Source organism: Melospiza melodia, chromosome 16 (assembly GCF_035770615.1).
Source record: "Melospiza melodia melodia isolate bMelMel2 chromosome 16, bMelMel2.pri, whole genome shotgun sequence".
Taxonomy (NCBI): domain Eukaryota; kingdom Metazoa; phylum Chordata; class Aves; order Passeriformes; family Passerellidae; genus Melospiza; species Melospiza melodia.
In genome coordinates, this window is record NC_086209.1 from 8,757,844 (window position 1) to 8,783,242 (window position 25,399).

A 25,399-nucleotide genomic window follows, 5' to 3' on the forward strand; every position below is an offset into this window, starting at 1 on the left:
TCATCAAAAATAGTGTTTTATTTACATTTACATTTTCATATTCAAATTCAATACAAATTATGAAACATTTACAACCATTTCATTTGTACTATAGCTAAGAAAATGCATTGCTTTCCCCCCCAGATTCTTAAGTTATTTATTGGAGGCTCTAAGACAAAATCCTACTAAACAATAGAAACTAGTCAAAGATGCAGAGGTAAAAAAATAAAGTGCATTTAGAAGATGTCCTTAGTTACCTTCCCTGGACAAGCCAAGTCAGTTGTATTGAGGCACCCAGTGTTCCTACTTGACCCCATCTCAACTCCACAGAGGACAGACAGCTTCTCCAGCTCTCTGTTACACTCACAGGACATCAGCTCTCCCTGCAGCTTGTGCACTTGAGCAAGACAATGTACAGCAACAGTCAGCATTTTTCAGAGACTGGATCATTTCTGAGCAAAACACAGCAGATCCTTTCGTAAGAACTATCTTTTCATCTTCAGCTGAGTCTTTCCTGAAGTCATCCCAGACTCCCACAAAGCCAGGACTCTGCCACATTGCTGGTGCTAGAGATGGTCACAGCTCCCCAAATCACTTGAGGATCTTTCAGACTGACAAACTAACGAGGTTTGAAAAGTTCCTGCAGTTGTTCCCTTTACAGTAAGTGAGATTTGGCCTGTCAGCTTGCAGCTCTCTTTTCTTCCCCTTTAGGAATGGGTGGTTGGCAGGCTGGAGTTGAGAGGTAGAGAATCAGTCGGTTACTAGAGAACCAAAGACACTGTGGACAAAATCCAGTTTGACAAGCATTAGTTTGCACTGTCTCCTATCAAAATAGTGCACTGAAACATTAAATACCATGTTGCTTTAAACAAAACTGTCTCATAAATAAGTATCAGAACAATCAAAATAAATTTGTTGACAATGAAAATCCACTTGAATGAAAATAACAAACAACAAAAAACCCAACTCAAAACAATTCCCAGTGGAGACAACTAGGAAATGTAAAAAATCTTCTCACTTAAACATGGTACAGAAGCTTTGCTGAAGATGGAATTTTTGTTTTAGTTAAAATCTGCTGGTTTTCTTTATGTTTAAGACAGCTTTATCTGGAGAGCGTTAAGACTCCTGTGGGAAATACAGTTTTAAGAAAGGCAAACCATACAATTACAATTTGGACAGGTCTATTTATCTAAACATTGCCAATGCAGTATTTCTGCAGCAGTCTTTTGGTTTATAAACTTTTGGTTTATATGGAATGGCAGTAGGCAGCTCCTTGCAGAAGGCTTGCAGCACGTGGCTGGGCATGTTCTTAGGACGTGGCTTCATGAGCAACTCTGCTTTCAGAAACTTGTGTTTCATCTCCCTCAAAACCTGGGTTGTCACCGTGTGAAAGGACAGTCACAGTGGAGGGCTGGGGTTCTTCACTCACAGGATGTGTGTTGTCACCTGTCCAGAAGAAAACCAAGCCAAGACAGGTTAAAAAGTGCCCCAGCCAAGTGTTACCATCCTAAAGCAAACCACACAAACTTGATTTGCACAAGCTCAAAAAACTGCATTTTCCTGCAGAGATGGAAATCCAAGGCCATGCTCCAACCACCTCTCTCCTGCTATCCTTTGTTAGTTTGGGAGCCCATTCTTGCCACTGCCTGTCCTTTCTGGAGAAGCCTGCTCAGCTCAGTAGTTCTGAGCAAGCTGAAATTGTGTTGCATAAGCCACAGAATCCAACTAGGAGGATATTAGCTGCTCTTGTATCTTCAGGCTGCTGAAGGCAGGCACCAAGAGCAACTCCTAGAGACCAGGCTCAGGATAAACTGAGGGGAGCCTGTGCTGACTTGGAGAAGGCCTTCTCCCTGCAGACTAACCTTGTCTGGCTGATGTCCCTGTGTGTCCTTCCCGTTTCAGGTGAGAATGACCCATGTCATGTAATGGCCCGGCATGCCCTGAGTTGTTTAGAGGGATGCAATTTCAACTTCTGATGTTTAGCTCAAAGGAAGTGTCCTCTTCCCTACTGGGTGCTTCAACAGGGCACTCCCAAACACACACCATTGCTGTAGCAACACGTCCTGCAGCAAATCCCAAATTTTCCCACCAGCTAGGCTTCCCATGGGAAATGGAGCATCCCCTTCCTAAGGCCATGCCACAATTCAGGGGATGGTTACTTTCCTTTGTTTATCTGCAACCTTTTAATTTTTAAAGCCAAGAGCAACACTGAGTACTGGGTTTGTGTGTGTGTGTGTAAAGCTGATCACTAAAAGACATTTCCAATTTGTTTGCTCTTGTTCAAAAAGATAAAGTATTTGGAAAATCTGATATTCTTCACAAATTAACACTCTCTGTAGCCAAGGATGACTCAGCCTTGGCAAATCTGAAATTCGATTGAAGTATCTGTCTTCTCTATCTTGCACCATCTAAGCTAGAGCAAGAGTGACTCCCCACAAGTTTTTTGTAAGTAACTACTTAAAACAGACAGATCTAGTAGCAAAGCAACACTCACTCATCCAAATGAAATCTCCAAAGAGACAAAGGGACAAGGAACATCTTTGGAAAAATCTCTTTGTTCTTGACGCAGTAAGCCTCTGACTTTGAACTATTCTTCCATAGACTTTGGCTTTTAATTCCCATTAAAGTTGTGTTTCATTTGAAAACAAAGACCAAGTATCAGAGCTAAGGGCTAAAACAAAAGGGAAGACTAAGATAACCCTGAAAAACAAAGTATTCAAGTCCTGTGAGATGCTATGAAGGCAACTCCCCCTAACTCACAGCCTAAGCAGCCAAGTGCAAATGATGTAGCAAGGCAGATGAAAGAGCAGACATACTTTCTGATGGTGCCTGTGCCTCCTGAGCAGATTCATCTGGTCCCTGTACAGAATCATATCCAGATGATGCTGTTTCGCTAAGGTTGTCCTCTTCATTAACTATAGTGACAGTGGACAGAGGTCTTTGGCCACTGGATCCTGAGGCTTGCACAGGCTCAGAGCGTGGTTCTACATCCATCTATGTGAAAAAAAGAGAAAATGGTTAAATTACAACTTGACAGGAGGGTGCATCATTCTGGGAGAACAATGCCTGTAAGGACTGAGTCCAGAGCGCTTTTACACAGAGAGAAAAATGTGAAATGGAATAAAAGCCCTGCTGTAATCAGAGAGGAAATTCAGTTACTGCTAATTGAGTGGGAAGCTCAGACACAGCTTCTGCATTTTTACCCAGTATCAGCAAAAGGCTTCCTTCCACTCTCAGTGCAGATATCTGCCCCTCCAGATAAATGATGGCTCACAGTTTAACTGGTCCAGGCAGCATCAGGCACTGGCAACAGCATCTTCCTCTGGCACTTGCAACAATGAGCAATTACAGAGCAACTCAAACTCCTGATGTATCCTAGGAAGTCATGCAGTTCCAGAAATGTCATACCTGCTAATACATTCACTTTTCAAGGGTTCTGGGTACTGAGCAACTAAGAGAAGCTGGTTTCAGGGACAGTATGAGTTGTCAAAGCCTGCCTGGAGATTTGAGAAACACCCTTAGCTGTGAGCACGAGTTAACAGCAATTTTCCCATCAGGCATGAGTCAGCTCTGGCTGACATTCTGCCCAAGCCTTTAGGTGACACCAACTCACCAGGTCAGCTGCAGGCTTCCCTAAAAGGGACACCACAATTACTCCTACAGCATCTGGCCACAGACATGGCACACCTGTGCCCCTCTAGAGACAGCACGAAAAAGCTGAAGGAGTGACACAACCGCAGTGTAACACTGCAACTGGCAGCTGCCACCATGGCAGGCTGCTGGCTTACCTCAACACCCAGCACTTTGAGGATGTCACATTTGCACAGAGGACACGTCCCGTGCTCCAGAAGCCAGGGGTCAATGCAGGTCTTGTGGAAGACATGGCTGGGAGAAGAAGGCAGCCAACAGGTTAGGTTTCATTCTAGGAAGACTGCTCATGTGCCAGCTATGAAGGACCCTTTTGTAACACCAAGGATTTATTCCTTCTAGAATGGATGACCTTATTTTGCCACAAGTTTCAGCTGACAGTTATGGATAGTTGATCTTTCAACCTGTAGCTGGTTTGTGCTTATTAGTACCCCAATACAGCTTCCTATAATTCAGCATTAACATTTTTGCTACACCTCAATAGTCTAAAGCTGTTTTTCCAAAACTGTGTACAATACATTTCCAGCTGATAATTTAAATGATACAGCTATGGACATCTCAGCCTTAGCTTTAAAGTTAACTTCTGTTGTACAGATGTAGACAAAATAGCATTTGTTTCTGTTGCAATTACATAGGCAAATCATCTCACAGAGTTACGTCCTGAAGATAAACTGTGCTCCCACCCATTTACTGTGTCTGTGCAACCACTGTGTATTCCAAGAGGATATCTGGCAGGCTGTACACTCAAGAAGGTAAATATAGCTCAGCCATCACAGATGCAAATGTGTGCTTCTATTAAGACACTCAATTCCACAATGGGTTTAAATTAGGCCACAGATTTAGGAGGATGACTTGAAATCCTGTGATCTGCCTGATCACTCAGCCTGAATAGAAACAGCAAGGCAAACAATCACTGCACAGTATTAATCAACCCTATTATGAGGTAAGTGCAAAGATCCAGTGCTCAGCAGCCCACACTCTAGCAGGATCCAAGGATTCTCCAATTCAGCTCACACCACTGGCACTTCCTTCCAGCTGCACCCACGTCATTTTTGGTATAAAACCTGAAACTTTCCTAATGCCTGACTATTTTAAGTCCTTGAACTTAATACTGGACTTGTGTACCTCTGCAACTACAAATGCCTTCAGTTTGACTCTCTGGGCAAGAATGCCCTTGGCAAATACCCACACCCCAGGGACTCAGATACCATCAATGTGATTCATAGGAACATTCCTTTGATTGGTTCTTTCATAGATACAGTTAAATGCTTCCAGCAAGTAGGGTCTCAGTGTTGAGGTCAATCACAAAAATCAAGCATGTTCTTGCAGTAAATATTAGTTTATCTTTCACATGAGGGAAAATTTAATATGGTTGATACTGGCAGATATCACCACTCGTGAAGATCATCAAGTCCATAAGTAATTTTAAGCTAGCATGCCTCTGAGAGCTGCATTTGGGCCACAGAGGAAGGAAACATCACAAATGTATGTAAAAGCAGTCTCAAGAGGAAATGCAGCAAATTTGTGTACAAAGAACACAATCAAAAGATGTTACTCCACTCTTACCCAAATAAGTCATGCATTGTTTGCAGGTTCATGCCAAGATTAGAAGGGTTTATAGGGAAATAATGAGAAGTCAGGTCTCCTATCAGGCAAAGTGTCTGGAGCCTGTCTGCAAGTTTCTGCACTCATGGCACTTAGTCCGTTACTAAACAAAATTACCTATGAGCATAAACATGACAAGACAACTGGATAATCATTAACATACACACCTGAAAGGTTATTCAGTTTTGGGTTTTTTTTAAAGTACTAAGCATTACATCAAGGGAGTTGGTTGATAACACCTTAGCAGACCAACTTTGTATTACCAAAACAGCTTAGAGGTTACCTACAGCTTGTGAGCAGAGAAAGCCTTTGCAAAGCTGTAACCTGGTGCACAGGTAACTGCAGCTGAGATTTGCCAGTGTTTGACAGCACTGCTCAGCACACAACAGCAGCTACCCATTTTTCTATTCTTCATAACTTCATTTCTTACAAAATTTCCATCAAAATGTTTTCAAGTACTTTCTGTAACCCTCCCTGAGGGTCATGACACCTCTTCCTTTGCACAATTCAGGCAGTTCATGTGGCAGCCCTCTGATTTTAGAAGCTTGGCCAGAGCAGTCCCAGCCAGCAGGCACAGAGGGAAATCCCACAGAACAAGTTTCCTTAAGCCCTGGGGCAGCTTCATTGCTCACTTTAGGAGCAATCACATTAAAGCCTTAGTGCTTCACTACTGGGCTTCCACAGCAGTGAGGGACAACAGGAGAGAACTGTAGAAAAATAAACTGCTATAGCTCTATTTTGGTCTCTGTTTCAGAGGATGCACACAAGAATAGAAATGCTGTCTTCTAAACTACAAAAGCCAGCATGTTTTAACAAATTTAGCAGAAACACAACCCTCTAGTAAACAGTAATGTAAGGGACAAGAAACAGGCAACATTTTGCCAATTACCTGCAAGTTAGTGGTAACATTCTGATACACCAGCAAAGGAAGAAATCCTTAAATAGTCCTGGCATCCCACTGAGGGACACTGTGGCCTGCCAAGTTATGTGTGTCACTCCACTCACAGGGGAAGTGATGAACACAGACCATGGGGGCACACTGCAATTGTGTATTCACACTGCTTCTGTTGTTCAAAACATTGTTTTGATAGATATTCAAGAATTCTTACTGTACAACAACTTGAGGAAAGCTTGTTAACAAACATGGCAGAATTTTGGATAAAGGGCCAGCCTGGAAGACAACTTACTTGCAAGTCAGAACACGCATCACATCATTTGGCTTGTACTGCTCAAAGCACACGACACAGGAATCTCCATCTGGACCAGTTTCCTGAAACAGTGAAATGAAGTTACAGCTTTAACACACTTTGAAAGCTTCCTCTGAACTCCAGTCAGATTTACTTTATGAAGGGGGCTAGCTAGAGTCATCCACGATGCTCCCAAATACAATCTTACATAAACACACTTCGTGGATTACTCAGAGTCAAGCTGACACTTCAAAAGAAGCACTGAAAGCTTAAACCCATGGTTTAGAATTCCAGCTGAAACTGTTATTGGATTACTGGAGGCAGCAGTGTAGAGGTTTAGAAACTGCTGCCTCCAGTTTTAGTTACAAGAAGAGCTAGGGAAGCTGATTAGATTCTAGTTTATGTTTAAGCCTTCATGCCAGCAAATTAGGTCCTCTCACATTAGCAAGACTACAAGCAAGCAGCTAACAAAATAAACTGATTTATATTGAATAGAAGTTTTGAGGCCTGGAAAAGGACCTGGTCTGAAGGAGGAACTGTGTCTGGCACCAAGACTTAGAGGCTCAGAGAGGCCTCTGCCTCCTGCTCCAGTGCTGGGGAGCTGCCCAGGTTTCATGCCAGGCTGTGCTGAATGCAGGGGGGTCGCAGGGTCAGTCCTACCTTGTCCCCTTCCTTCAGGGTGCGCAGCTGCATCTGCTCAATGGCCTTCTTGGCCCTGGCCCTCAGCCGCCGCTGTGACACAAAGCAGTCCTGGTCAGACACTGCCATCCCACTGTTCATTTACTAATACTTACCCAGGTGCCCACTGCAAGCAGTTTAAAAACCCAGATGTTATCACAATAAGCCAAGTAAGCATGACCATGCTGTTTGAAGTCAACATGAAATGGAGTTTTGGGACATACCGATGCAGTTCCTGACTGGATGACACACCAGACACACATTTATGTCTTCTTGGTTGTAGCTAACCTTCTCACAAAGCACAGGAATTATAAGTGTTTTTTAGTTTGAGAAGATGCAAGATAATACCTTGATCACTTAGACCCAGCCAAAACAAACTGAAGCTTTCAAACTGACTTGGAATAGACAACTAAACATGGAGTTCAACAATCAATTGTTTATGTTATGCTCACCTTAGGACACCTTCCTGCCACAATCATTCTGAGGAAAGGTGAAAGATTCTTTGCCAATCAGCCCACTCAGCACCATACACCCTGAACTGCTCCTCTGCTCCCACTGCTTTACAGCTTGCCTGGCAACTGCTGCTGCCCAGCTGTCACTGCAGCACCTGGGGTTAGCCCAGAGCCCAGCTCTGTGCAAGGGTCACAGGTTGGCGTTCCTGACTCCAGGAATGGGACTGTCCTCTCCCTGCCTGGTGCCCTTCAGCAGCTCTGGCAGTGTCATCCCCAGCACAGCACTAACCTCAGGGACAGACCAGACTGGAGTTTCGCAGTTAACCAAAAAGCCTCTTTCCAATTCCACTGCTCCATGCAGGAGCCCCACACTGCTGCCGTTCCAGCATTCCATCTCCTTAGGCATTTTAGCTGTTACAGGAAACTTTGCCATGCACTTTTCCAAGTGCAGTACTGGTGGCACAAGTACAGAAGGACAAGTGGGACAAGGGCTTTGGCTGACACCAAACAATCTTGCAAGGACTGGCCATTCAAGTCTGCACAAGATTCCTTGTGCTAAAGCAGTTAATAGCAAACAAGTTGATTTATACATGCCCCTGGGAACCTGTCAAATATCCTAGCACAAAATGAGCTACTTTTGTATTAGTATTGGTTTTAGGAGTTTAATAGCTAGCAGCTACTAACAACTATCAAGGAAGAGACACATACAATCCAAAGGTGAGGGATGCAGACATGCACATTTGTTTAAACAAGAACTACTGAGGTTTTCCTGCAAGCTTGTGAAGTTCTGCTGAAGGCATCAATATATGTTTCTGTATGTCACTTATGGTTAACTTTGAAATGATGTTGCCCTTGTCAAGGTTTGAGGCTGAAGCCACAGGGGCAGCAGCCACATATTGCTGCTTGCTGAGGGCCCCAAAAGTCTGAGCAGCAAACGTGGAAACATCAACTGAGCAGGAATGCAGCAATGCAAGCACTTCTCATACATGGCCAGCACTGTCACCACCACTTGTTATTAACTGAAAATGAAACTTTCTAGGAATGTACTCCCTCAGACAATATCTCATCTACACATCTATGCCAGGCCAAGCATATTAGACAGGATCCAACTGGCTGCACTGTTAATAATTTACTTGAAACAATATTTTAAGTTTTGCATGGGCACCAGTTTAATTGCTCCTCGTTAAATGCATCAATGACAAAGTCACCTTTAACATTGATTTTGGCAAGAACACAGCAGAACACCCCTCCAGGGGATGGAGAAAGGTTGCAGAAGAAGCTTTATGTGGAATAGTCTACCAGGATATTTGAGCTTGGAATGTCAAAGCATTTTGTGAAGCCAGGTTTTTCAAGAGAATGTGAAACATGAATTATATTAAAACTATAAAATCCCCAACACAGAAAAAGCTAGAAAAAAAAAGCTAAGTTGAGGAAATAGAATCACGATATTACAAAACAGGTCAGGTCCCAACTCTTATCAGGCTCTGGCAGGTGGAAGTAGTGAGGTATCCAAATGGGAAAATTAGGTTTGGAGTCACTCAGTCCTAAGTCTTCCTTGTTCAAGCTGCCAATTTCACCTCCAGCCCTTTCTGCACAAGGGTGGTGCTCCCTTTGCTCCCTTCCTGGCAGCCTGGGAGCATGGCCGTGGCAGTGCAGACCAGGCAGCTCTGAGGAGGTTGGGAACTCCTGCTTTTCTCCTGTCAGCTAAGGAAGTTCTACCCCACAGGTGGCTATTGCCATTGAAGCAGTTTTGAATTGTTGGAAAGTTGAGCAATTTGCCTCCTCCAAAGCCATTAATTAGGTAATTTCTCAGCTGCAACATCTAATCTTTATGAAATCAAAGGAAGCAAAGACTTGAGCTGAAATTAGAAACCAGGCCACAGATAACATCATGGGTCATTTTGCTCTATTAAGAAAGGTTACTATATTGAGAACTGAATTTGTCAGTACTCCACTGACTAGAAAGGTAGAAAGCCACCTACCACATTTGCCTCAATTCTCCACCTTCCTGCTACTGACCTCCCTATGCAGGAAGAAACTGCAGAGGGGGAGACTGGAATTTCAGGCCCAGAAGGAAAGAGGCATTCAAGAAGGAACCAGCAGGTTACACAGTGTAGCTTGCTCAAGAGGAAAGAATTGCTCTGGTTTAACTGTTGGGTTAGGACAGATGTGCTACCAAACTTCTCTTTTCACTTGGATCAGAAGCTGACATGACTGGCTTTACTCAGTATTCACTCAGGTCCAAGCACAGGGCTGCATGGTGACAGGAAAGCCACCAAGATGTACCACACAAGCCAGGAGGTTGTTTGACTAATATTCAGTATTCCTGGAGCCAAAGCACTTAGAACTCTCAAACTCTGATATACACTAAAATCCAGTCAGCAGCTAATCGGGCACATGGAAGCATCACCTTTTTTTAGTTCACCTGAACTAACAGGCATTTTCCTGTTGCTCTTTCCTTACCTCATCACTGTGAGGGCAGTCTGAGATGTCAGGGTATAAACAAACAATTTTGGATTGTCTTTGAGTTTCACTTTGACAGAACAGTATATTTTTACACCCTGACAGTAGAGAAGGTTTCTTGTATTCTTATACTCCACAAAGCACTTCTTGGGGCTCCTTGATTTCAGTTCTGCTGAAATCCTCTGGAACTGGCATGTCATTTATCAATGCTATTTTGTCAATCTGCAGCAAGCTGCTTGTGCACATGGAACCCAAGACTGCTAGCCAAGCAGACTGGATTTTCCCAGACCCAGCTATCACTGAGGCATTAATAACATCTGCAGTTTCTTGAAAGCCTTATAGCTCACAACTGCACTCTTAAGTACCTTCAAAGGAGGAAACATTTACATTTGATTTAATGAACAGTGCATAGGGCACCCAGATCTTGCTGCTCAGATTTGTTTAGCATTGTTAAACAGAGCTGTGAGACTAGGATAGATGGCAGGGTATTGAAGGAGGGGATTCATCAGCAGGAGACTGCATCTCTGTCCACAAATGTCAGCAAGAGAACAGCATCAGCTTAGAGACAACTCCACACCTCATCCAGGAATGGCAATGCTACATCTCACAGGCAGATGACAACTCCCAATATTTCCAACCCTGAGTCTGCCACTGTAATTCTCAGAAAGCTTTCAGTCAGAAAGCAGCTTTCAACCAGCAGCAGCCTCCCAACCTGTAGCTAAAGTCATGCCCCATTTTGTAGACACACTTGCAGTTGTGTCTCCTGTTGTGGCAAGCACATAGGCAGTGCTGTGTGGGAAGGATGAGGGTCAGCTAAAGGCAGTTTAGCTCTCTCACAGCCCCCACTACATCAGCATTAGGGCTACACTGCAGTTCAGGGAGTATTTGTAGGAAACACAGTTAGCTGAGCACAAACTTTTCTCCATGCAATTTACTCTTGGCTGCTCTTTAGGAAAGTTTTAAGCTGAGCAAAGATGCATCTCTTAGCATTTTAAAGATCACACAAATTCAGTAATTTTGGTACTTAACCAAAACTTACAAACCTCAAGATCCACACCATGGAGGGGTGGGGGTATAAAGAAACAGCAGCACAAACTCACCTGCTCCCTGGACTGGGCCCTGGCCATGATGAGCCTCCGGGCAGAGTAAGAGACATAGCAGCCCACAGTTGCTGCTGCCACCACAAAGAAGGACACAGAGATGAAGAGGATGGTGAAGATGTTCATGGACAGGCTGCGCTTTTTGCCCACTTCGATGACCATGGAGACCCTCAGGCCGCTCTGGATCCGCCGCAGGATCTCCATGCCCTTCAGGTTGCCAATCATGATTGCCACAATCTTCTCAGCACCTGCAGAGAAGGGGAAGCCATGCTCAGTTCCCAGCTGTTGTAAAAGGGGCATTGTCTTAGATGTCCTGCTGCAAGTGCTAAAGAAACGGCTGTGGGAAGCTTCTAAATGGTATTTATAGATTCAATATGAACTGATGTAACAAGTGTCACCACTGTGTGTTTGTCCAGCTGAAAGTGCGTGCCATTACCTGTGAGCATAAGTGAACCATGTTTAGGATTCATTCCTCTCCACAGCATTCCTCACTCCTATATAGGACACAGATTGTCCTATTTTAGACACAACACTTTGGTGATTTACATTTTAACATGCCTTTGAACTACATGAAGTTAAAAATAAATCCTCTGCAGAGTAAGGTCACTGAGGATTGTGATATCTGTGTAGGGATTGCTTCCTGTAATGGATCCAACTCCCTCCTGCTGCTTCTTAGCACCTCTTTTCTAAATTTGACAGTACTTTTGAGTACTTCCCCAGACACTGAGCAATCGAAGACATAGATCACCCTTCACTTCTGTATTTTCAGCAGCAATAGAGAAATTATTGAGGGAAATTTCACTGTGAAGTCTAAGTGTTTTTATGAGTTTCTACTGAGATTCAGAGAGAAGCAAATATGAAGGGAGATGTGCTCCACTTTTAAACAGTTGGGGGCAAGATACCAAATGCCATCCTGATTTTAACAACAGGTTTTATTGGCTTAATTGAACACCACAGCAAGTCAAAGGAGCCAAGGTGTTTATGGTAGGAAGAAATTTCAAGCAACTCCAGTCAAGCACAGACCAGAGCAAACTGGTTTCCTCTCAGTGACATGCAAGGGCTTGAGGACACTTGATACCATTTGCAGAAGCATTAGAAAGTCCCAATATACCAGAGAGGCTCTTAAGAGGGGAAAAAAAAGGGAGATGAGTAAATTATCACTGCTCTCCCAAAACTAAGTACAAGAAAAGCAGATTTGAGACCAGCTAATCAGGAGTCTCACTGCATTAAATCATCACCTGCAAAACATTCATAACAGACATTCCATGGGGAAGAATAAAGACTGTTACAAAGTGCTATTTTTAGCTAACCCCCTGGCCAAACACTCTTTAATGGGAAGACCAATTGTTTTTCCCTCTGCTGAGTTACTCAAGTTATTTCCCTCTGATGAAAGTTATTCAATTTTCAGCTACCAAAAAACCCTAGGATTGGTGTTAAACCACAAAGGCTGTCCTTGGAGAAGTGTTTATTAGTTTTCCAGCTTGTTCACACAATGCTTGTGATCCAACACAGCAAGCAACTTTCCTCAGTGGGACAAAACTCATATTTTATTCAGAAAGCTCCTCATAAGGACAACGGCATCACACAGAGAAGAGAAAAAAATAAGTCTCCCAGACTGCAGCCACTCTTAAGGATGAACTAGGGCTTATAGATCACATATAAAATGAGCTGGAGGCAGGTGTTAGCAGCAAGCAAAGTCAAAAGCTGAAACTTGCTTTTTCATAAGCATGGAAGACAGTGTGGAAGAACAGGCTGCAACAATGAGAAAATAAAGAACCCATCAAAAAAAAGCAAAAAAAAAAAACCTATTCCACTGTATTTCTGCCCATCTCACAGTAAATCTATCTTGTAACCACACAAGCACAACACAAGACAGAGTAGCAATTCCTATTAATGAAATGTCACCATCAGCCTGCAAAACCATTCCAGCTACTAAGCCATCCTCTGTGAAAAAGTTTTACCCTTAAAGAAACAAACACATTCCATTTAAGTTTCAGAGTGCATAGTTCACAAGGACGTTATCAGATGACAGTTTCAGTCCTCACTGACTCTTCTCAACCCCAGAGACTCCAAGCTGCAATTTCAGCTCTGCTTTAGATGAACACACGTGAGTGGCCAGCTGGTGGCCCTGACGCTGGCACAAGGGCAGCAGTGAGCGGCCACTTCCCTCAGCACATGTGTGTGACAACTTCTGTGACAAAAGCAAGAGGATTACCCCTACCCAACACAGCCTGAGCTGCTGCTTGGGTGCCATTGTGACAGGAACTGAAACGTGTTATGGTGGCCTTGGGACCACCAGCCCAGACAGGGGTCCTGACAGGGCCTGGCCTCAGGCAGGAACAAGGTATTAGAGGGGTGGCAATGCAAGATGTAACCAAAAGTATGTATTCTATTGCCAGCTGTTAAAACCAGAACAATGAAGAAGCCAGCATGCCAAATGCAGCCTCCAGCATTTTGGATCCCATCATTTTTTTCCCCCCAGCTTTCTCAGAGTCTGAAGTTCTGCCTCCTCTTTAATCAGACTGAAATTAGGTGCCCACAGTTTTACCAGTATTCCTGCACTCTGTCCAGAGAGCAGCCTGTGCAAACAGAGCCTTTGCTATGGCCACACTGTTTCTCCCCAGGACCAGCACAGCTCACCCCAGTGCTCCCAGCACTCCATTTGGGAATACCCCCCACCCCATCCTTGCTGCTGGTGGGATCACCAATCCATTTCAACAGCCCAGCTGGCAACCACTTAAGCCACCCACTCAGAAAAAGGAGAATGGCAGAAATTACTTTTGATTTTCAATGTTTCATATATTTAAAAATAAAAAAAAAAAAATAAGGGAAGCGCAGACTTTGGAGTTTGAATTATCAAAGAATGAACAGGTTCTCCTTAACCACAGCACCAGAGCAGAAATACTATCTGAAGGTTCTTTCAGGAGATCAAATACAACTCCAGCCTTGGTGCCTGGATCATTGTTTTTATCTACAAGATATGGTGCTTGCAGCACAGAGCAGTAACAGTTGTGCCTTATGCCAAAGGAGCTAGAGGTATTCCCCTGGCACCCCTCCAACCCCTCCATCAGCAGAAAAGGCATTAGGAGATCAAGCTATCTCCTGTTCTTTAACATGAAAGGCACTGTCAGTTTACACTGCAACCATTTCGTACCAGTTTGGCACACCTGGCTCCTCAGGCATGTACGAGGAGTATCTGATAGCCTATCTTGCATGTTCAGAAAAAACAAAAATACTGTGTCTTGAACACTGCTTATCTCACTGCACTTGAATAGTAAGGAATGGGATTTCTGGTGGTTATCAAGCAGGCTGGTACAAGCTCACTGCTATCTGTTACTGTAGGAGGAAAAATAAACTAGCAGTGTACACAGGCTGAGCTGGCATTGCCAGCCTTACATAACTCACCTCAGATGACAGGCCAGCACTGCACAGAAAGCCACCAAGTGTCAGCAGCACTCCCCACTCTGGGACACGAGGGCTCTCCCTGGCCTCAGACACTGAAACCAGACCCTGCAGGCCAGCTCTGCTCCCATCCATGCTACAGTGTGGATAAAACTAAAGTGCTGACTGCTGTCATCCACAGGAACAAGGCAAAATCCCATCAGGAATGTGCCCATGCCCACAGTCATCCTCCATCCCAGACACTGGCAGAGGAAACACCTTTATTGCCCTGTGATAAGCTCTCCTCTTTGCAGGAGGGGAAGGGGATTGAACTCATAGTTCAGGAGAAAGCAATATAAGCCTGGATAAGCTGACACTGTAGGCTTGTTCCTTCTTCCCCTGCTTTGCATGTTCTGCACAAACATTACCTGGCACCAAGATAAAAGAATAATTTACATTCAGTAATTTAATTTACATTTTGCAGTCATTTAAAGCTACAGCCCCCTATGATCTGAACTGCTTGACTGGACTGCCTCTCCCCTCACAACTGTTACCTAAGCTTAATTAAATCTACTTTCAGCTTGCTTTACTTGGAATATGGCATTGTGTCTGATCTCTTCCTCCTAAACACAGAAGCCTTTGCACATACAGGGGCAAGCATTCACACAAAATCATGGAATGGCTGGAGTGCGGAGGTACCTCTGGAGATCATCTAGTTCTGTGTCCTGCCAAAGCAGGGTCACCCAGAGCAGGCTGCACAGGGTCACATCCAGACAGGTTTGGAATATCTCCATGAGGGACACTCCACAAACTCTCTGGGCAGTCTCTTCCAGTGCTCAGTCACCTTCACACTAAAGAAGTTTCTCCTCCCATTCAGATGGAGCTTTCTGTGTTTCACTTTGTGCCCTCTGTCCCTTGTCCTGCTGTGGACACCACTGAAGAGCCTGGTCCCATCCTCCTGACACCCACCCTTAACACATCTGTGTGCCCTCATGAGGTCCCCTCTCAGTCTTCTCAGCTCCAGCCTAACCAGGCCCAGCTCACTCAGCCTCTGGTTGTATGACAGATGCTCCAGTCCCTCATCATCTTCACAGGCCTTCTCTGGACTCACTGCAGGTGCTCCATGTCTGAAGCCAGGAGCCCAGAACTGCACACAGAACCCCACATGAGGCCTCACCAGGGCCAAGCAGAGGGGCAGGGCACCTTCCTCACCTCTTCCCAATGCACCCAGGATCCCATTGGCCTTGTTGGCCACAAGGACACACTGCTGGTCATGGACAGGAGTCCACCAGGGTAGGTGGGGCTTTTTCACAGACCTGCTTTGCAGCAGATCAGCCCCAGCCTGTATGGGGGTATTCCTCCCCAGGGGCAGACAGCTGCTAAACTTCATTAGTTCCTCTCTGCCCAGCTCTCCAGCCTGTCCAGGCCTCCCTGAATGGCACCACAGTGGAATACTGGAGGTGGAAGCCAACCTGCACTCTATTCACTTTAAATAGTGGTATTATTTGTCAAATGAATCCAACAGTTACCAACCTTTTTTTTCTCCCCCCACCCCTTTGAAGCCTTAAAGTCTTACACAAATGCTCCCATCCCCTAAATCTTAGAATATTTACAACAGTAAATCATGCTCTAAAACAGCAGCCAGGACAGTAACACTTTTCAAGGGCACAGAAATGAATGAGATCTTGTAGGACAGCTCTCTTCACATGCTGTTTGGTCAGTTCCACCTTTCAATATAGCAAACAGCATCTAAAACCTCCTGGAGAAACAGCAAGCAAAATTCCTAATGAAAATTCTTTGGTGAGTTTAGTCAACAGTTTTCAGCAGTTTTGGTTTAGTAAATACATTGCTCACCCTCTCTGAATGAGAATGAGCTCACCACTAATATCCCTGGCTCCCCACATGCTGGTGGCAGCTCTGTGTTCACTGGGAAGAAGTGAGCTTGAGAAAGCTAATGGCAAAATGATGTAGAGGGCACAGTCTCAGCCAGAAAGCATCTGTCTGTGGAGAGATGACAGGTCACAGTGGACACAGAGGGGAGCTGCGCTGAGCTGACTGCTGTGTGCTCCCCAGCACGCTCAAGGCTGGAGGCAAACAAGCACTGTCATTGTTTTAGCAACACCATGTCCCTCACAATGAAGCCTCTGCCACCACAGCTGTCACTGAGGATTTTAATTCATCCCTTCACATTTCAGCAGCCCAGTAAACCCAAAGTGCAAGGGCACTTCACAGACCTATTCCAGGCCACCTAAGGGATGATGCCTACCCTACAGTTTTCCATGGCACAGAGGTACCTAAATTATATCACAAAGAGCAAGAGCAGGGATCAGAAGCTGTCAATAGCACCAGTTTGTCTCATCCAGTTTCTCAATGCTCCTGCTGTTTGCTCCCCATTGCTGTGCTGGGGCAGCCCCAGCCACTGTCACACCCCACCATCCCCTGGGTGGGGGATCAGGGTCAGACCCACGTGCTACAATTGCTTATCTGAATGCCACTGCAGCTGTGACATCAATTTATTCTAAACCAGGCAGCCAGGAGAACCAAACTGAGTTTGAGTGCATAAAGACAAAGCTCAGCACATTCACATCAAAAAGCTATTCTCAGAAGCAAAGAACTACAAACTCTAGACACCACAGACTGCAAATACCATCCAGGCACAGCAGATGCATGCAATGTCCTTCTCAAAATGGAACTGAAGGAAAGGCTTAATGATGTGCAGAGGCGCATCTGGCCACAGCCAAGGAACATGAGAGAGGAAGTGCCATTAATTAGATCCTCCATCCTCATTCCTCTCCTCAGATGTTCTCAGCACAAATCTTCTCTCACTGCAAGAGGTGCACTATTTGTTTACTCGAGGCTTACAAAGTCTCAGCACAGCCTGCCTTGGGATTTCAATTCTGACTCAATCTTTAACAGTCCTACAGCTCCCATCAGCTTTTCAACACCTTGGCAAAGTTTTAGCTTGTTTCTGAAGATCATAGCTCACAAAAAGCAGTGGAGCACAGCTAGACTCTCCTGCCACACCCTGTTTTCTCCAAGCATATGGAGGTAAGGCTTCACCTCAGTGAAACTCCTGCAGAATAAGTTAAGTAGCAGTGCTGCATATTTAACCTTTCCTTCCCCTTTCACCCACTGATGCATGTTTACACTTGAACCAGACCTTGTTAGCCTGATTCACACTGTACTGCTCGAGGCAGAACCATTCAGTTGTGTTCCCCCAGAACAAGGCCTCTGCAGATCAGGTGATGTGCTTCTTCAGTCTAGAGTTACACCATAGGACAGAAAGCAAAGAAAATTACCACAGTTGCTTTCTGACCTGCAAAGAATCCTCCTTCACCAGCTGCAAGGAAATACTGAACAGCAAAGAATGCTTCCCACCATGCCCTCAAGCCAAACCACCCAACAGCCTGGTTCTACCTTAAGGCAAGGTCCACCTTTAACACAAACCAACTCTTGCAATTTTTTCCCCACATGCTGCTGGTTTTCTCCAATCAAATGTCTTTTCCAGAAGGTCAATAGAGATTACAGAGAGGTGCAATTATGAGCACACAGCACTGTACTTTGAAACCCTGCTCAGCCTGACACAGAGCGGTACCATCTTAAAATGTGCACAGTTAAAAACACAAGTTTGCTAATTGATATGGGTTTGTGCTCATAAACCACAAAGTAAATTTTACTTTGGACTCCATTAAATTCCTCACATTCTGCCTGTTAGAGATGATTAGGCAGGATTTGATCATATCTGATTTGGCTATTCACTGCATTCTGTTGTTTTAATTGCCAGAGTGGTTTGCTTTATTTGGGTAGCTTTTGTTGTTTCTTTTATTTTTTTTTTTAAGTTGGCACACCAAAAGATTATATGCAGCACTGATGCAATGAAGAATTCATCAGACTAAACATCATGATTATAAGAAACAAAGTCTCTGGAAGCAGGATGACTAGGACAAACGCTGCTGCAAATACAGGCCCATTTAAGTCTTTAAACAAGAAAGTTGCTTCAAAAGCCAAGTCTGAAGGCCCCAGAAAAAGGCATACTACACTTTTAGATAAGCTTCTGTTAATAACTGTGGTTTTGTTGCTACCAAAGTTCTTTAAAGGAAAGTGTATGGTGGCATACAGAGAGATCTTCCTTCTCTGCCAGGCAGCTGACAGCTCCATGCCCCACAGGTGACAGGAGAGCACCAGGTGCTGCTGGTTTAATTCCCCCCACCCCAGCAAAGCCATCTCCTGCTACTTCCCACTGCCTCAGCCTGGAGGAAGCATCTGGCCTTGCTTGGTTTCTCTTGATGGCATATGGCCCCAGCCAGAGCAGAAATGCAGCCAAGTAGGAAACCCAGACTGCAAAGTCACCAGCAGCACAGCCACAGCCACTGCAGACGTGGTGGGAGGTGTGGTTGCACAAAGCCCATTCTTTAATGGGCACGGCCACCTTCCCCCTGGCCCAGGAGAGTCAGAGCAGCCAATGCCACAAGGAGGGCAGGAGAGGGGAGCACCCAAAGCACAGCCCAGCAAAGGGCACTGTGACCAGCTCCTGCCTCCTGGGTCTGAGGGGCAGTGCTGGAGCCCATCAGCATTGCACAGGGGATACCCTGCACTGGCAAACCCAATGAGGCTGATGACTTGCAGCCAGCTCCAGCCTGGCCTGCCGTGTTCACAGCCTGCAGTGTTTGTCCAGTTTGACCAGAGAGCCCCCAGCAGGGGCAGAGGCAGGGCTGGCACAGGCACAGCTGTCACCAAAGCCCTGTGAGCAGGAGGAAGAGCATTGCTGTGGGAAGAGCCAGGAGCAGGGACGTGCAGACAGACACAAGGATGGAAAAAGAACTCACGTCCAGAGAATAACAAAAGGGAGGGCGGAACAGGAAAGAAAGTGAGGGACTAAAACAAAGACAAGCAGTAAAAACAACAGCAGCAACAAGTTTAGCCCAGGCTTAGCTTAACAATTGTGCTACGACATGGCAAGGAGGAGTCAGGCAGATTAAATCAGTGGTTTGTCAGAAGCTGTCTTCTCCAAGGAGTCCCTGTCCTATTTGTCTGCAGCTCAGCTGGGAAGTTTCAACATGCCCTCGAGTCTCCATGCCATCATGCAGGATAATCAGGACAGTTAGAGCCACTCTGACATAAATGCCTCAGCAAAAGCTTAAGGACAGCACAGGAAAGGAGGGAGCTCCTCTTGGAGCAAACCCTGCCAGGAGCCCCTGGCTGATGTCGAGAGGCAGCTCCCAGCAAGGTTAGGATGCTGTGGGTGTCCCAGCAGCCAGGATGGAGGAGGAGCAGGAGCACACGGTCCTTCCCCTCAAGAACAGGTTCAGCAGTGACCCAGCCAGGCCAGCAGTGCCAAGGGAGCTCCTCCAAGCGCTGCAGGATTAGGCAGGCACACAGAACAGGGCTCAGCGCAGGGACGCTCTGTCAGTTCAGCAGGAGGAACTCGCCCAGCAATAGTCAGATCTCAATAGCATTTGTCAGCTGATGATTTGATTACATAAGAAAGCCTTGCCTCAGAAAGGCCAGAGCCAATCCAGACTGTATGTTTTGAATTCTTAAAGCAGAGTAACAACAGTCCTACAGCTCTTTAAGATTGCAAGCTCATTAAGACAGCAAACCTCCAGAGGCAGCTACTGTTTCTTTGTCTCACCAGAACACTTGCCTCCACTGCTAACAGAAATCCTCTCCAAACCCTCAAAGAGGTTTGCTGCAGGGATATAATTATTTTTCAAACCACTCAGAGCTTTAAGATGCAGTATTCATTTTCATTATTCAATTTCTGTCCAGAAAATGAGGCTTCCCAAAGCAGTGTCACTTGACAGAACTTCAACACACCCACAAGGGTGCATGTCTGTCCAACAGCTGGACAGAGCTACCAAAGCCACTCATCCTGTCACACACAGGGCACCAGAAGGCATTTACACAGCTTTCAGCCTAGGTCTGTTTTTCAGGTATCATTAGCCTAAAACACAGCCAAATCTCATTCTTCATTTAAAAGATGGGCAGGTCACGAAAAAGCTTCCACTAAGTAGGAGACTTTCTATAGCAAGAGAAGAGGAGCTCTGTTATCAGCCTGCTCAAACTGGAAAACAACCTTTAAAGACCTTCAGCTGCTTGCATTAGAAGAGGCACTTTGCTGCTGAAAAGTTACCTACAGAAGAGTCTCGTACTTCACTTATGCCTGAGCTGGTTAGTGTGCAGGGCATAGGGAGAAACAGCACCTGAGCACGGAAACCCAGGCCACTTTACAGCCCAAATCAACTGCACAGTCTCGACAGGCATTAAAAGCCTCCGCATCCATCACCTCTACAGGCTGGGGCCAGAAACCCAGGGCTCGGCCCGGCCAGAGCCCACTCGTCCTCGGCCCCAGATTTCGGACACGGTTACTCATTAATCAGAGAAAAAACAACATCAGCGCCTGAAACAGCACTGGCGAGTCCGGGCAGAAACTCCAGTGGCGCGGGGAGGCAGCGACATTCCCGGCTGCCACCGAGGAGCCGCGGATGTGCGGCCGAGCCGGGCCCCGCTCCCGCAGCCCCCGAGGGAGGGAGGGAGGGAGGGACGGGGCCGCTCCCAGCGCGGGGACCCCTCTATCTGCGAGCCCCCCGCCGCCCCCGGCGCTCACCGTGGTGGGACATGGGCAGCACCTCGTTGCCGGTGCCGCGGTAGTTGTAGATGACGGCGGCGGCGGCGCCGCGCTCGGCGGCCCGGCGGATCTTGTCGGCGAAGGAGCAGCCGCCGCCGCGCTCGATGAGGGCGAGCCAGCGCGGGGAGCCGCCGGCCGGGGGGGCCCCGCTGAAGTTGGTGAGCGCGCTGCAGGCATTGAAGGCGTCGGGGCTGTCGGGCAGCACCAGCAGCCCCTCGGCCGGCTGCAGCGGCGAGTCCAGCCCGTACAGGCCGCTCTCCCCCGCCTCCCAGCCGCTCCGGTTGCGGTCCACGCCGTTCTCCCACGACACGTTCAGCCAGGCGGTCCACGCCGCTGCCGCCGCCGCCCCGCGGGGACCGGGCGGCGGGACGGCGCAAAGCAACGCGGCCAGCGCCAGCAGCGCGGCCCCCGACGGCATCCCAGCACGGCCCGGCCCGGCCGCCCGCCGCCTAAAGCCGCGCCGCGGCTGCCGGGGGAGGAGCGGGGCCGCCCCCGCCGCGGCACGCCCCCGGCACCGAGCACCGCCGAGCACCGCACCGCACGGCACCAGCGCATCACCGCACCGCACATGGCACCGCACGGCACCATCGCACCGCACGGCACACCGCACGGCACACCTCACGGCACCACCGCACCGCCCGCCGCCGCGGGAACCCCGCCGGGAACGGGCCCCACCGCTGCCCGGGGAGCGCGGGCCCGGGGCGCTGCGGTGCTGCGGGGGGCGCCTCCGGGCATCCCTCTCGCTGCGCTCTCACGGGCACAGTGCGCCACCAACCCGCGTTTCTCCCGAGGGCATGCGGAGGGTCACCCGCCCGGGCCACCTCTCAGAAGTGACGGCTCCTCCTGACACCACCCTCGGGGGATGGGTGATCCCCGGGTGCCCCAGGGAGGGTGGCTCACCTCCTCCATCACAACCCGGCACAGCGGCCCCGTTCCCCGGCCCGCCCCAGTGCCCGCAGGGGACAGAGCACGGGGCGGGCAGGGGACTCCGGGAGATGCCATCTCCGGATCCTGACACTCCAGAGCAGCCGAGACACAGCAGCGCCAGCACAAGGTGCTCAGCCGTGAGCCAGCCGGCCTCCAATAGCTGAATTCATGTTTGCCAAACACTCCGTCCTGACTTACAAAATACTGGGTAGCACTGCTCCCTCACTGGACTGGCCACTGCTGTCCCAATAATTTGACAGATGCTACAAATCTGCCACTTCAACCAGCAACCCCTTTTTCTAGTTATATATTAGTTGTGTTTGCATCATTAATTATTATTTGATCTATGGAACTCACAACAGAAAGTCCTGTTTCTCCAGGGCCCTGCTGTTATTTTTGGGGCAGCCACTTTGCATGCACCTTTGCTCCAGCACTTACACACTTTTGCATGGGTGTCCTGCACCAGGCAGTGCAATCGGTGCTGGCAGAGTCATTGCAACCACGAGTGTGAAATGCTGTAGAGCCCTGCCAGGGAATTAACAAAGGAAAATAACATGAGAAAGAACATTTCAAGTTCTTCTTCTCCAGAGAGCCACCCTTTTGACTGAGAGGCCTTGCCTCCTGTCAGCTGCTCTGCGGGAATCACTCCCAGCCCCAGGAGCTTTTCAAACACATCCCAAACAGCCTCAGCACTATGCACAGGCTGGAGCTCTGGGTGAGAGCCCATCACTGAGAAAGGAATATTCCTGGGCAGTGATTACATGGCCCAGGATCAGCTGCTGCCTATGCAAGCACCAACAGAACAGAGTTCACCCCTTTCTCATCCGAGTCAGCACCAGTCAGTTTTTACCCCAGGCTTTGGGCTGATTCTGAGCCTGTGTGACTGATAACCAGCAGTGTGTCATCTGTCTGTGGTGCCCATTGCCTTTCCCTCCCCTGCGCTCAGAGCAGCACACTGAGCCTTACACAGCCTAACCCAGCTCAGGTTTGAATCCTCCCTGGGACAGGGGCTTCAGAACCAGCCCACTCCCCCTGCCAGCCACAGGTGCTTCAAAACCAACCCCTCCACCAGCACCTGCCCTGCCAGCACAGCAGCTACAGCTTTTGGCAGGTCAGTAGCCCAAGGACATTGGTTTGGGGTTGCTACTGCAATAGCAGCATGCAGAGCAAGCAATGCAGAGGAGATGAAGCAATTTGCTCATGATCAATATTGCTTACTAAGTGACCACTTTTGTCCTAACCTAAACAAACCTTCATTTTTCCCTTCCACATCTAAGTAGACAACTTATTTCAACAGCAATAGCTCCAGCTATAATGAGAAGTAAATCCATAAGCAATCAGAGAAACGTGCTTTTGTTTTGAAACCTGTTCCATGTAGGGGCAGAGAAAAACTTAACACACCTGTGAAAACACAACCAAGCTTTATGCACTCAACAGCAGCCAATCTGCTCAGACTCAAATGGCTACAAAACTTTAAGGATGTTTAGCTCTAGCATTTTCACTCAGAAAAAACTGAGCCAAAGCCAAAGGTTGGAACCTTCTCAGAATACAAAATTTCCTATAGATCTGGGGATTTTGAGCATAAGGCTGAGTCACGGTCTCTTACACATGCATGCATTACAGTACATCATATGATTAAAAAGCACAAATGAAGAAATGTGAAGAATGCATTGAGAGCAGCCCTGACAAGGACCGGTGATGGAAGGAAGGGTGGTGACTGAGGAGGAGCTCAGCCAGCCCTGCTTGGCTTGGCAGGGAAGCCAGCTGCAAGGGGCAGCAGTCCCTGTGCATCCCAGCCTGGCCAGTGAGGAGTGGGGCAGGTGCCTGGGAGTCCCAGCAGAGCTGATATGTTTTAAAACCCGCATGCCAGTTGTACCTATTTGAAGCCACATAACTCACACTGAGAACTTCCTTGCTCTCAGAATTAGGAAAAAAAAAAAAAAAAAAAAAAAAAAAAAGACAAGATCTATCTTGCAATCTGCACAATCTGCAAAGCACATACCTATGCTGCAGACACCTGCAGGTTCATTTGTGTCCTCTCACCTCAAAAAACACACTGGTGCCTTCAAAACAAACACAAAGTAAAAACCAAGACTAACTTCAGACACTCAGCCCTTTGCCTGCCCTGTACCAATCAGAACGTAGCAGCAGGGTCTTGCTGACTAAGCACTGGAGTCAAGATCAAATTGCATAACATGTTACTTTTCTAACTGAATCTCTTGATCAGAACAGCAATCACCCCCAAACACCCCCGGTTCCTCAGGGCCTGGCTGTGTTGCCCTGACCCCAGCTTCAGGAAAGAAATGTCCGGGTGCCTGCAGCCCTTCACTCACCTTGGTGTGCCATCAGGAGGGTGTTGTTGCCTCTGCCCCGTGAGTTGTAGATCACGGCCGCTGCTGCTCCCCTTCTGGTCGCCACCTGAATTTTTTCAGCAAAACTGCAATTGCCTCTTTCAATCAGGGCTATCCACGGTGCTTCCATGACAGTGAAGGCAGTGTTTCTGTCGCAGGCATAAGGATCAGCATCAGGCACTGGAATGCCCACCACCCCCTGAGCGCCGATGTAAGGAGAATTAAAGCCATAGAGGCCACATTCACAGCGCTCAAACAAAGTCCTGTTGCTGGTGCTGTTGAAATAGAATAAACTGAGAGAGGCCAGCACAGAAATTGCCTCTGTAGCGTGGAATGAAATTAAAAAATCCACCAGGAGAAAGAGAAACCAGAGCTTCTTGACTGGCTCCATTTCTTCTTCCCAGCAGCAGGAGACAGAGATGTCCAGAGGTATTTTCCGCTGCTGGTGATCACGGAACGCAGCCGAGTCCCAGCGGAACCTGACACCAGCCAGGTGAGCTGGGCAGTGCCAGTGAGCCCCGGGACACGCCCGCCCATCGCGGGGCAGGAGCGATGTCCAGGCCCAGCTTCCTCCTCCTCCTGCTGCTGCTGCACAGCGCCCATCCTCCTCCTCCTGCTCCTCCTCCTGCTCCTGCTCCTGTCCCAGCACGGCACAAAGCCCCCCTCGGGTGATGCTCCCCCAGGAGCGCCCGCTCCTGTTTCCACCGAGCGGCCCTGCAGAGGAACAGGTCATCTTTCACGCAGTTACATAAGCCCTCCGTTCTCGCTTCATGGGGAATCTGTGATGCAAATGGCCTTGTTAAGAAGGTCAAAAGCAAAGGGAATGTATTAGCAATTATTAGAAAAATTACCCTTCTTCCAGGCAAGGTTAACCAAGTAATTTCCTACATTTCTCCTTTTCAAATTCTTTTAGTTGCCTACTTGGAGAGGTCCAGCTTGTTCTGGTGCTTTTCATGAGATGTGGAATCATCTACACTGACCTCATAAACAAACTCCCTCT

General features: G+C 47.4%; 1 protein-coding gene across 1 annotated transcript; it reads right to left on the minus strand.

Moving 5' to 3' along the window:
* On the minus strand, positions 1 to 24,936 carry RNF128 (ring finger protein 128). The gene is given in 8 exon segments (XM_063170535.1): positions 1 to 1,425; positions 2,796 to 2,973; positions 3,768 to 3,864; positions 6,420 to 6,502; positions 7,080 to 7,151; positions 11,113 to 11,360; positions 24,382 to 24,909; positions 24,912 to 24,936. Coding segments are annotated over 8 exon segments (1,368 nt in total). The 3' UTR covers positions 1 to 1,288.
* Positions 24,937 to 25,399: the final 463 nt, after the last annotated feature.